Source organism: Pteropus vampyrus, unplaced genomic scaffold, assembly GCF_000151845.1.
Source record: "Pteropus vampyrus isolate Shadow unplaced genomic scaffold, Pvam_2.0 Scaffold140, whole genome shotgun sequence".
NCBI classification, from domain to species: Eukaryota; Metazoa; Chordata; class Mammalia; order Chiroptera; family Pteropodidae; genus Pteropus; species Pteropus vampyrus.
In genome coordinates this window covers 2749695-2762649 of record NW_011888921.1, presented here as the reverse complement: position 1 = coordinate 2762649, position 12955 = coordinate 2749695, and the positions used below count along the sequence as shown (strand labels likewise).

General features: G+C 32.0%; 1 protein-coding gene and 2 pseudogenes across 5 annotated transcripts in view; 2 read left to right on the top strand and 1 right to left on the bottom strand.

Annotated features, from left to right (window-relative positions):
- SCAF11 (SR-related CTD associated factor 11) overlaps positions 1-12955 on the top strand; it is a 65727-nt gene that overhangs the window by 38863 nt on the left and 13909 nt on the right. For all 5 annotated transcript variants that reach the window (XM_023535445.1, XM_011368185.2, XM_011368184.2 and 2 more), the window contains 2 exons: positions 3011-3108; positions 5000-5058. In XM_023535445.1, the coding sequence (XP_023391213.1) occupies positions 3011-3108; positions 5000-5058 (157 nt within the window). The remainder of the gene's footprint in view (positions 1-3010; positions 3109-4999; positions 5059-12955) is intronic.
- LOC111744796 lies at positions 8478-8596 on the top strand (annotated as a pseudogene).
- Positions 12260-12378, bottom strand: LOC111744797 (annotated as a pseudogene).

Genomic DNA, 12955 nt, shown 5'->3' with positions numbered 1-12955 from the left:
CTAAAAGAAGTTTCACGTTAAGTCTTAATTACAAAATATTTGAATTTTTAGAATAATTTTAGTGTGAGGACTTCTATTTCAAAAATATTTATTAATTAGTTGAATAGTGTTTTGAATATATTTTTCTATTTAAAAAATGTTTGAAATGGAGTAGTAGATCAAAGACTAACCCTCACAAAAACTTAAGTCCAAAATACCTGAAAAGTGTGTTTTTATTAAAAAAAAAAACATAATGTTGAGAAGATTAAGCCAACAAAATTAAATATAAAATAGTATCTTTGTTCTTAAATTCTGGTGCTTGAAAGAGAATGAGTTTAATTGGAGAAGGATAAGGGGGTTTGTGTAGATCTTGAGCGGGACTTCTTACAGTTTCAAAGTTAGAATGGACAGACGATTTTATTCTTTAATTAAAAGTATAGTTTTATTGTAATGTTTAATTCTAATTACACTATAATTATAATTACACTATAGATGCACACACTATACATACCTCATTTTTGTTAATTATTATTAACCATGATTATGATTTGTATTCACATTTACTTTTGGCTTACAGATAAAAGAAGAAAAAAGAAATAGAAACATATTCCTGAGTTAATGAGTAAAAAGTGAAAATAGAAGAGTAAATAGTTAAGTAAAATGTATGAGAAAGAGATTTCTTGGGGTATCTCTTACAAGTCACAAATGATATATAGCTAAAAATAAGAATACTTAATACATACATATATGATGCCATTGATGGAAAAAACAAACTTCCCAGTTAGCACTATAAGTTCATGACAGCTTGTTTGCTGTCTGTGTGAGTAGAAAGGGACATAAAAGCAGTATACAACTATTTAAGCATTAGATGTTCTCATTATAGGTATTTATAATTTGTCTTGATATATTTTTAACAGATGTACAAATAAGACGGCAATTCAAATAAAATGACATGAAAAATTATTTTGCTGCTTATAATTGTATAACTCTGGACATCTATGCAAATTAGCATATATTTTGGAGAAAAGATATAAATGCGTATATTATAATCAAAATTAAAGCATGACTTTTCTGAAAGACATGTTCCATATTTTTCTAGACTATATATGTTTTTTGCTAAAGATTCATTTGCATGTATTAACTTCCAGACATTTTTCTGTTGTTTCATGTGAAACTTTGTTCCATTGCTGGAATAAAAATTTGTTTTATTTAATAGAGTTTGTACTTAAAAGTTCGGTACACTGTTAATCTAATTTTGTCAAACTTAAAAGGTACTTCTTTTATGTGATGTTATCCGTATACTCAAAATATCTTCCTTTGACCTTTGCTTCTTTTGAATCTTCACTTTATTATCCTTTTCCTTTTACAACTAAACTTGAATGAGACATCTACACTTGCTTACTCCATTTTCTGTCAATTCTTAGTTCCATTGAGTCTGTCACTTCCATCATTTTCTTTTACTAAAACTGCCCTCATTAAGCCAGAATAATCTGACTGGCCAGTCCTATGGTTTCTGCATGTAATGCTGTCGAGTACCTTTATTTCCCTTGGCTTCCAGGACATACTTCTCTTATGGGTATGTATTCTTTGTATGTATGTATGTATGTGTTACATTTTACTGTATATAATGTACATATGTGTGTGTGTGTGTGTGTGTTACATTTTACTTATTTGACCTTTTACAATCTTCTTTGCCATCTCCCTGCCTCTTTACCTTTTCTTAAATCATTGGGGCTCCTCATAAGATCGTCTTTTCAATTCTCTTGGTATTACTTTCCCCCTAAGGCTTCTCAACTACTTCAGTAGCTTTTAATGCTGTCTATATTTTGTATGGCTTCTAAAATTCTGTCACTAGCCTAGATCTTTTTCCTTAGAACCAGATTTGCATTTTCAGCCACATTTTGGACATCTCCATCCATAATACCAAAGGAATCTAAACATTAACAAATCGAAAAATCTTCTAGGAGTTTTCCATTTTTTTCTTTCTACACCCAATCAATGCCTCTTTGTCTGCTCAATGTGCCTAAATTTGTTCCTTCTTCATTCTTCTGCTATTAACTCTTTGTAGGCCCTTGTGCTATCATCTAGACCGGTTCTGCCTATAGAAATAATACTATAAGCCCCTCTATGATTTAAAACTTTTAGTAGCCATATTAAGAGTAAAAAGAAACAGTTAAAACAGATTTTTATAATATAATTTAAGCTAACATGTATTATTTCAAAACGTATTATTTTTAAAGAACTATTGAGAGTTTATCTTTTTTGTTATTGTTCTAAGTCTTTTTACATAGTCATGCTGAGCTCTTTACATTGTGCTCAGTCCTTACAGTATATCCAATTCAGACGAGCCATATTTCAAGTGTTCAATACCCATGTGTGGCTAGTGACTATCAGACAGTGTAGATCTAGACTACATACTGTAAGAGCTTTTTTCTGTTTTCCTGGCTTTTATAGTCTCTCCTCATTCTTCACATCACCACCAAAGTTATCCTAAAAAATAAATTCGATCATCTCATTCACTTGATTTAAAAACGTCATATATTCTCTGATTCCTATAGAATTATTTTCTTAATTTGAGGCCCTTTATAATCTCGTCCAAATAGTTAACATCAACTTCATATTCTACTAATCTTCCCCATCTGCACTGGCTTTTGTACTTTTTCCTTAATTTAGAGTATTTTTTCTTAGACAAATTCTAACTCATTCTTTAAGACCACCTTATAAATTATCTGCTCATTAAAGTCTCCAGAATTAGTTTCTCAGTCATTAATGTATATGCAGATTTGTGCTCATATATCTGATATGAGCACTTAGTCTGTTTACAGGCCTATCTCACTATTTTGTTTCCCCAGAGTTTGTTTTAAATATATGGTTTAGCATGCTTGAATGAATAAGCATATGTGTTTGGGCTACACTTTTATTCAGATAATTGTGTTTCTTTAATTTTTTATCTTTTCAGGGGATAATTGATAGGTTATCATTTGTGATGCTAGACTATCACTCTAAATGGGTGATTTTACTTTTCTCCTAGGTTCAAGTAAGACAGTTGAGAGAAACAAAACATAAGAAAAATGAAAATTCTTTCAAGAAACAGCTCTCCTGTCATGAACATTCTAAAAGCTGTGTGAGGTTAGTGATGAACTTTAGAATTGGAATCCAAATGTGTAGAACCAAATGTGTAGTAAAAGAAATGAGTACTTTTTTAAAAAATGTCAGGTTTAAATGTATTTTAATTACTTCTTTTAAAGCACATACTTGATAATTTAAGGAAGGATCAGCTGAAATCTGAGAATATAATTTGAGTTCTATTGTTTTTTTTTTTTTAGAGTTTTTTGGGGCGTAGGATCAGTTTTAGATTGATATATTTGTAAAATAAAAATTTTAGAGCAGTGTAAAATTTCTGTAAATTTTTCTGAATGCTTACTCATTTTTGTATGTATCACAAACCAATAATAACAGGTAAGCACAGCACACAGACTACATTTTGAGCATCACTGGACAAAAAGTAGGAAAAAACAAATAATATAGCTCACCATTCTTCATGAGACAGTTATAATTCAAACTATTATCTTTCTTATTTTGCTTCTTTGTATTATAGCCCACACTTGTTACCAACTATAACAAATATTTGTTTAAAAAATCTTTAAACATGTTTAGATTCATTTCTTTAATTGCTCTTATTAAAACAATTAGAAATGCAGTGCTCAGTACTTGAGTTTAACAGGTTTTAACATTTTTCTAACTAATTTGAGTTAGTAATATACTGGAAATTAATTTATTATTAATATTTAACTAGTACTAGTACATTTAAAATTTAAGCCCATTTTGATCTGAAATATATTTACAGCTGTCCAAAAGTTGTATTCTTAAGTCAATATATTGTCAGATTCATAATTAAATCTATAACTCATTAGGACATTTTATCAGAATACTAATTTCTTAAAAGAGTAAATTTATTTAGTTACCAAATAGTTGACAATAGTTCTTGAAATTTATTGAATCATGCCAATGATTTAAAACACTGTAGTTCTTTTTATCTTCACTTTTGGGAAGTTATAGACTTCTTTGAGAATCTAAAAAAAGCTGTAGACACCTTCTTCCAGAAAAACATGTTATAAAACATAATTACAGACAACTTTGTATATGATTTTTAAGGGATTCATGAAACACCCACTATAAGAGCCCACCCACAAACCTAAATTAACTGCATTAGAGCAAATTTTATTTACATTTGCTTTTAACTATCTTAGCTTTGATTCATGCAATTATGTTTACATGATAGTAGCACATGGCATAATGAAGAAATCCCTTTTGCCATCTTCATACTTAATGTAGCTTCTGTCACTGACTGTGACCATGTCATGTATATGTATTTTTGTGCTTTCTTAGAATTACCCCAGTTCTCTTGGCTCTTGCTTGAGAGTTTATATACCAAGTTCATTCAGTGGGTCTAACATTGCTGAGGTAATCCACAGATTTAATTGCTTTTTTTTTTTTAGGGATTTATGGTAGGGGGATGGTATACGGAAATAACATAAAAAATAATAATTTGGTTTTGTCCCAAGTCAGACCCTTAGTGATTTCTCCCAAGGTGGAAAACCTGCCGGCTATTGGATATTTATAGTACGTTCTTTTTGAAGTCTTTTGGATATTTTTGGCATTTCTCTTATTCAGTCTTATGTTTACTGCATATGGCTGAATAGTTTCTCCAGCACTTTGACAATATCCATTCAGTGTTTCCTCTCTCTTCTGAAGTAGTGAAACCCTGACCTCCTTTCTTTCTGATATATCCTACCAGTTCTAGAGAAAAGGATTGCAGTGGTAGGTATTTTGTTTCTTGGTAGTGAACCCTCCATTGTAAGTCATTAAGAGTGGGGAGGGGCAACTGGTCATGCTTGCTTTGCTAGAATTTAAAACTCAGTGCCTAATAGATTTTATTTTGGTGGGTAGTGAATTGAAAATAAATGGGCAAAATGACAATTTTCGCTTAATTATCTCACCTATTTTTTGATGTTTACAGAAAAAAAGTCATAGGAGAAGATCTGTTAAGGGCAAAGCTTTATGACTTGAAGATACATAGTAAGTGCCTTTTTACTTTTGTTCTCTGCTTTTTTTGTTGACTTTAATGTTTGTGCCAAAATTCTTAGTAACATTTTGGTTTGGAAAACAGTCATGCTGAGCTCTTTACATTGTGCTCAGTCCTACATTAACTGCTTTCATGGAGTTATTTGTGCTGTTCCCTGCACTTTTTGTTTTTATGCTCAGCTTGGAGGAAAAGAAGAGGAGAACGAGTGAGTGAGTGAGTGAGTGAGTGAGTGAGTGAGTGAGTGAAGAAGAAAATACGTCTTGGTGGTTAGCAACCTACATTGTGGTCTTATTCCATTTCAACTACTTGGTGGTTAGCAACCTACATTGTGGTCTTATTCCATTTAGTGCAGAAGATTTTAGGGGAGATGGGATAAAATACCTTGTGGACCAGTAACTGTAAGCTGTAGCAAGGGAAGTCTGTGACTGAGAAGTTAATTCACAGTTCCCAGAGGAAGTTGTGGTTTGGCCTCTAATCATACTTCTAATTTGAAACTTTGGAAATAAAGCACCTCCTACATATTTATCTATGTGAACAGTTAAATATTCCCGTCTTTTGTTCTTATCTAGTACATAGTTCTATACAGGAAATGTTTGTGGCAGGGCCTGAGAAAAATGGCACAGTAGTGTTTTGTAACTCCTCCTGGGAGCTCAGGCTGTTTATTCTATTCTAAAGAACAACTTACTATGAACTGTTTGTAAGCATTTAATTTCCAGGCTAGGTTACAATGAATTTCTCTTTATAGATAGAAACAATGAATTCATTGTTCTTGAAAGTAAGTGATAATCAGTTTCATTTTTTTTATAAATTATGAATACTAAGTTTGGTTGTTAGGTTTTTTTTTTCTGATTGGAATTAACATGATCTTCTTAGGTTTATAGATCCCTAGATTTACAGATTAATATTCTTTCTTTGATAATGTACTATTAAAGTGAAATTGCACTAAAAGGATTGCTCATGATTAGATGAGCATTTTTATTTTTTTTTAAAGAACTTTAGATATCAAACTTTATTTTTCTAAGACATTGCTGTAGATTAGCATACTTTTTTTATGGATAGACTTTGCTTGGTAACTCTAGGGTCAGATATAATATTTATTGCAGAGGAAAATTAAATGATGTTAACTAGATTTCCTGTAGATAATTTGGCCCACTTGTCACTATGTTAATCTTCATTTTAAGACTTCTGTAATTTTCTTTAAGTGAATATCTTGAGAAACATAGGCAAATCTTAAACCTAAAGTGCTTCAGTGTAGTGAAGACCATTTATGAGAATCTGATTTATTTGGATTTGATAATTTATTTTACTATTCAGAATATGAAATACTAAACAGGTTTTTAATGGCTATCCTAAACTAATTTAATATTGAATACCTAATTTTAAATTATAATTCTTAAAAAGAAATTATTCCTGCTAGCAGGTTAACATTGTCAAAGGCCTGTAACGTAATGTCTTGTCTACTTAAGTGAAGATGCCTGAAGTCATTTGTTTGGTTAGGATAGGCAGAAATACTCATTATACTTTATGAGTAGATGATATAAGAGTACTAATAACTAGGTAATTATGTGGAAATGTCTTAACTGAATGAGTTTGGATTCATTTGAGGGGTACTTGGTACTTATTTATTATCCATTTAGTTAGTTTTTCTATGATATTGCTTTTTACTTGGGGAGTTTAATACATCAAAATAGGTTATTTACCTGATGAAATAATTAGCTTCTGTTTATGAATGTTTAATGAAAATTACTCAGGTTTAAATAAACATAAAAACTAATTGGTCCATTTTGGAAGATGCTAGAAAGTTAACTAATTTTGAAAACAGGTACATTTGCTTGGGAACTCTAGGATCAGATATAATATTTATTGCCGAAAAAGATTAAATGATGTTTATTTATGAAAGGAAAGATCCAAACATCTATCTTGCCTTTCCTAAATAAACTATGCGTCAGGATAATCGAATAGATAATAAAGGAGAGTTAAATTTTTTAGAAGTATTTCAGCAAATAATTGAAGATGGAATTATAGAATTTGAATAACAGCATTTTATAAACTAATTTTATTTAGTTCAGTTTATTTGGATCCATATTCTAACATGTTGTAAAAAGAAGGTAAAAAATATAACTTTATGGACAATTAGGAAAATTGATCATTGGGTATTTGATATTAAGGAATTATTGGAGTTTTTTTAATTTGTTTTTTTACTTATGATATGGTAGTAAGGATTTTTTTCTCCAAGGAGCACTTACCTCGTAGAGTTAGTTATACACTGAAATATTTATGCATTAAATGATATGATCTCCAGAATTTGTTTTAAAAAGATCTTGAGAAGGTAATAGATAAATTAACATTGGACATGAATTAATAATTGTGAAGGTTGGGATATGGGTAGTACAGGGTTTCATTTTGCTATGCTCTCTACTTTTGTATTTGAATTTTCTGTAATTAAAAGACGTGTACTATTAGAATTTAATAGGCTATTTTCCTTCCATAGTGGTACATAACCTAATTCAAGGACTTACAGTTAACTTCAGTGAAATACAGTATGTTGTCTCATTTTGTATTTTTTTCTACTAAGGTTTTAAGTTTCTTGTGGGCGGTAATTGTGTTTTCTGTGAGACATTTTCCAGTTTATTATACAAACCATTTCCAGTTAATGGTTATTAAGTACTTGTTTTTTGATTGCCCTTGGCTACAACTCCCTAATAATAAAAAGTAACTAATCAATAGATGTAATAAACAGTAAACAAACTTGGATGCCACCAGTTTCAAGAAAGTTGTTTCCTCTAGTCAAGGAAGGAGACAAAGAGATTAATATAAAGTAAAAATGGCCAAATGGTAACATTAAACCTACTCTGTAGGTGTAACTTTTGTACTTTATGGAATGTTCAAAATCGTTCATAATCATAAACTTAAAAAAAATTTTAATAGGCTAAATATCTTGGCTAAGATTACTCAGCTAACAATTGGAGCAGCCACAATTTGATCCAGTGTTCTGGCTCTATATCCAATGCCTCTTCTCACTACAGAATAATACTAAAGCATGATATTGTTAATGTTACCCACCTTAACCCTCTCACTTTATGGTTCTTTGCAACTTTTATAACTCAAATTATTGCCTTATTCTGGTGGCTCCTGTTTAGATGCACTTTTGAGCCAAAAAATAATTTTTAATATAAAATTAACTCTATTATTGATAGTATAATATCTGCTCCCTACTTCATAAACCAATTAACCTTGATTATTTTGCCTTACATTTAGAAATGTGACAGGTGTCAGTCTTTTTTTAACAGGCTAAAGTTCATGAACCATAGCTAGAAGAATAGAACCTTACAGAATTTTAACCTTTAATTTTTAAATTTCTTCTGAGGTTTCTTAGATATTATTAACAAATGACCTCTTTAGAAGACTAAGAAACTACGGCCATACCACACTGAACAAGCCTGATACTGTCTGATCTCGGAAACTAAGCAGGGTCGGGCCTGGTTGGTACTTGGATGGGACACCCCCTAGGAAGACCGAGTGCTGTAGGTGTAAAAAAATAAAAAATAAGGGATTGTAAGCTGACAAGATCCTTACAATCTGTGAGGTTAACCAAGGGTTGCCTTGCCTAAAAAAAAAAAAGAAGAAGAAGAAGAAGAAGAGGAAGAGGAAGAGGAAGAAGAAGAGGAAGAGGAAGAAGACGATGACTAAGAATATCTATGTTACTTGTAATTGTCTTAGAGTTCAGGGACAGTAATGAGCCTATCATGCAAGAGAGATGGAACCTTGGATCCTTAAATGTAGGCATTCGATGACTAAACAAGAAATAAGAGACAGTTAAATTAAGGTGGAGGTAGGTAGTGAGAAGTTGTGCAAATTAAATACATCTTTAGATTTACCTAGTTACACAGAACAGGAACCGTAATGTCCTAGAGATAATTTAAATTTCTTTTTATAAAAGAACTTCTTGAGGAAGTGTTGTCTGTCTCTTAACCTAGAATTGCATGGTTAAGTTTTAGAAGAACCCAGTTTTAGCTTCTTTAATTTCTTCAAGTTTTTTGAAGCAGGAAGAGGCTGTTCTTTGAACATTTATATATGACTTTCTACCTGAAGTTATTTTTATGTTATATATAAATTAATGACATTGTGAACTTTTTATCTGGATTGGAAAATATTAATATAACATTAGTTAAAAGTTAGTAGTCCTAGTAGACAATTTTATTGGAAGTAGGCCCCTTGGGTTTTGTACTGGTTTTTCCATTAAATCATCTGTGACTCTAGGAAAATTATATAAATTGTTTAATTTCATACTTTTATTTAATGAAGATGATGTTGGCTCACTTGAAAATTGTAAAAGGTTAGCATACCTTTTGGAAGATCTATTAAGGAAATATCACTTTCATTTTTTAGTTATACTAGATAACTGAATTTACTACTTTTAAAAATTTTAACCTTTTATTCTTGGAATGGACATTAATTCTGGCTAATAGTTTATAATTGATGTACTTTATAAAAAGTATCTTTTCAGGCATTTCTTAATGGAGTACTTCTTGAAATACATGCTAGATCCATTTAATTATGGCTTTATTAATTTTGGAATCAATCAAATTTTAATTGGGTGCTACCAAGCACTGGGTGCTAAGCTCAGAGCCTTTATTATACTGGTTTGTATTGTAGAAAAAGATATTTTTATGAAACATTTTTTGAGATTAGTGTTTCATGAAACAAGTTTGAGATATGCTGAATTTAAACAAAAAGACAGGCTTTCAGTTTGAGCACCTCTTTAATTCTCTAATCCCTCCCATAACCCTACTATAATGACAGTAAATGGATAAAAAGAAAAATTTTAAAAGAACTGGAGAGAAGAGACAGCAGATAAGAAATGTTCACAAAATGGAAGCTTGAAAATGATTGTATAAGGTGAATGGTAAACTATCTTAGAAGAAATCTGAAACCTAAACCTTTCGTGGGGAGAATGGGGTTAAGAATCAGATCACTTCACATACCATAGAACCTTAGACATCTTGGGTCTAGAGGCCTCCAATATCTTTGAAGGCAGGTATGTGGGGTGGTGCCAAGAAAAACCCAGAATGGATTTAAAAAATTTAAAGGAGCAGTGTATCCTGTAAATTCCTGGCTGAACAGAGGAGGGGAAGGAGTCTAAGAGGCTTACTCTACAATGAGTGGTTGAACCAGATTAAACTCTAGCACAGATGAGAGTAGAGGAGACAACAGAATAAAGAGAAGGAAATTAAGTAAAATGTGGAGGCCTCTAAATCTCTATCTGTGGTTATTTTTCAAAGCACTAGCAGTCTTGCTTGTTCCCAAAGTAGGAGGTAGGAGGAGGCATCTTCTGGGATACTGTCTTGCCTAAGAGAAAAAACTTGGAGTTACATTACGGAGTCTCTGAATAAAATAGCCAGATCTCTCTGCTTGATCACCCTACAGTGCATCCCATTAGTTGAAAGGCTGTGACCACCCATCCACACCATTTTCAATCAGTATTTTAGTGTCCCACAAACAATCAAGGATCACCAGATAGTTGAGGGAAACTGTGGTCCAATGTAATAGACATCAAAATAGAGACAAAAGGAACCTGATAGAACAAACCCAGTGCTGGGAAACAGGGAACAACTTAAAAATTAATATCCTCAGAGGTAAGAGGAGGGATATTTTATGAATGAAACAAGAAAAGACTGAAAAAGGAAACTTTTGGAAATTAAAAATATTATAGCAGAAATTTTAAAAATTCAACAAGAATAGACTATAAGCTAAGAAATCTCAGAGAGTGGGATGAAAAGTCAAAGAGATGACAGGGTATTAGTCTATGAGATTCTGTACTGAATAATAAAATTTCAGAAAGGAAAAATAAAGCGAAAGGCAGAAAGTTATCCAGTAAAGTACTACGAAGGAAAATTTCATAGACTAGTAGGGTGTGACTATCCAGATAAATCTAATACCTAGTAAATGAGGAAAGAACTACACTTAGTGCTTCATAAAATTATAGAACTCTGCAGATACAAATATATTAAGAGCTGCTAGAGAGAAAAAACAGACCATGTATAAAAGAATGTTACCAACAACAGATGGAGCTATGGAGTAATGCCTTGAAAATTCTGGGGAAATAATTTCTAATCTAGAAAATTCTGTGCCCTGCCAAACTACCATTCGAGTCCTAAGGCAGAATAAAGACATGTTCTCAAACACGTGAGAGCTCAAAAATTTATTCTCCCATATCTTTTCTCAATTCTACTGGAGGATTTATATGCTTCACTAAATGAGAAGGTAAATGAAGGAACAATATGAGATTCAGAAAATAAGTTCTGACCCAGGAAAAAGATTAACAGAGATTGTCAAAATGATGATAAGGGGACAGTCCCAGAATGACAGTCAAACGGCAGCTTTTAGAGAGCTACCTGTTCAGACTGGAGCAGGATAAAATAAGAGTATTTCCAAGAGAGAGGGAAACAGGCTTGATGAATAAGTTGATGTGTTCGTGTGTATTAGGAGATTTATACTTTTGTTGTAGAGCTAGCTAAATTGATAGATAATATAGGAAAACAAAGAAAAGAGAAACCAAGAAAACAAAGCAGTTGTTAACCCTTGAAAAGCAAGAAGTTGTACAAGAAAATAATCATAATACAGTATATGGTTCAGCTGCGAATAGTGTTTATATAGTTATAATTTAATATAGTTTATATCAAATGTTTATAAATTTTTTAAAAACAGGGTGGAGACAGCAAAGGAAATGGGTAGGCAGTGGTATAAGAGACAAGTATCTTCTACAGTTAAAAAAAAAATTAGAAAATATCTGTAACCATAATATCAAGGTAGGATAGTATAAGCATGTTTTGAAGAGGTAAATATTAGAAGAAACAGCTGAAGGATTTGATGAGTGCTTTGGGGGAATCAAAATCAAGAGTGGGGATTTCTGTAGTTTTCCTTTATAAGCCTAGAAGTGCTGTTTGACTTATTATAGTATGCATTACTTTGATAAATATTAAATGAAAAAGCATATCACTGCTGTCCAGAGCAGATAGATTAGCAATGTAGATTTGTGAAATAGTCTCTAGGAAACCACAGTTTAGACAAATCCACTAGTATTGAACACTTTTTTTATGCTTAGAGAAGGGCGAGGCAACCCTTAGTTGACTTCACAGATTGCAAGGACCTTGACAGCTTATAATCCCTTATTTTTATTTATTTATTTTTTTATGCCTACAGCACCTGGTCTTCCTAGGTGGTCTCCTATCCAAGTACCAACCAGGCCCAACCCTGCTTGGCTTCCGAGATCAGACGCCATCAGGCTTGTTGAGGGTGGCATGGCTATAGTAGTATTGAACACTTTTGAGATTGTTATTGGAACTGCTCAGTAATTACCTGAGAATTACCTAGAAATATGTGAAATAGCTTTTGGACTAGATTTTCATACTGAGCATTGGGCAGAAGACTAACAGTTCTTCTCATAGAGAGCATTTTGTCAAATGGTGGCTTCCTGAGACAGGCTTCCAAGTGTAAGAATGCTATGTAAACATTATGTACTCATTACATATTGAGCGAATGAAACCAAAATGAAAATAATTCAGCACACTCAGGGCATAAAAGACATTGTGTATCTATAACACAGCAATTCTCTTTAGCTAAGGAAATAATTATTTCTAAGAAAGTGGCTGGATACCTATCAAACATTTTTATTCCTGGCTTCTTTAAGCAATTTAAAAAATCTATCATCTTTTAAATAAACTTCAAAGGATAGGAACATAGTTCCTGGAACTCAGTCATCACCCCTCTCCCCAACATTGAAATTACATTTGTTAACAACAGTTCTGGGTGGGACATGTGTGAAGGATGGATAAAAGCACAAAGCCAAACAGCTGTTTATAGTAATTTAAATGGAAATTAGTGCACTAT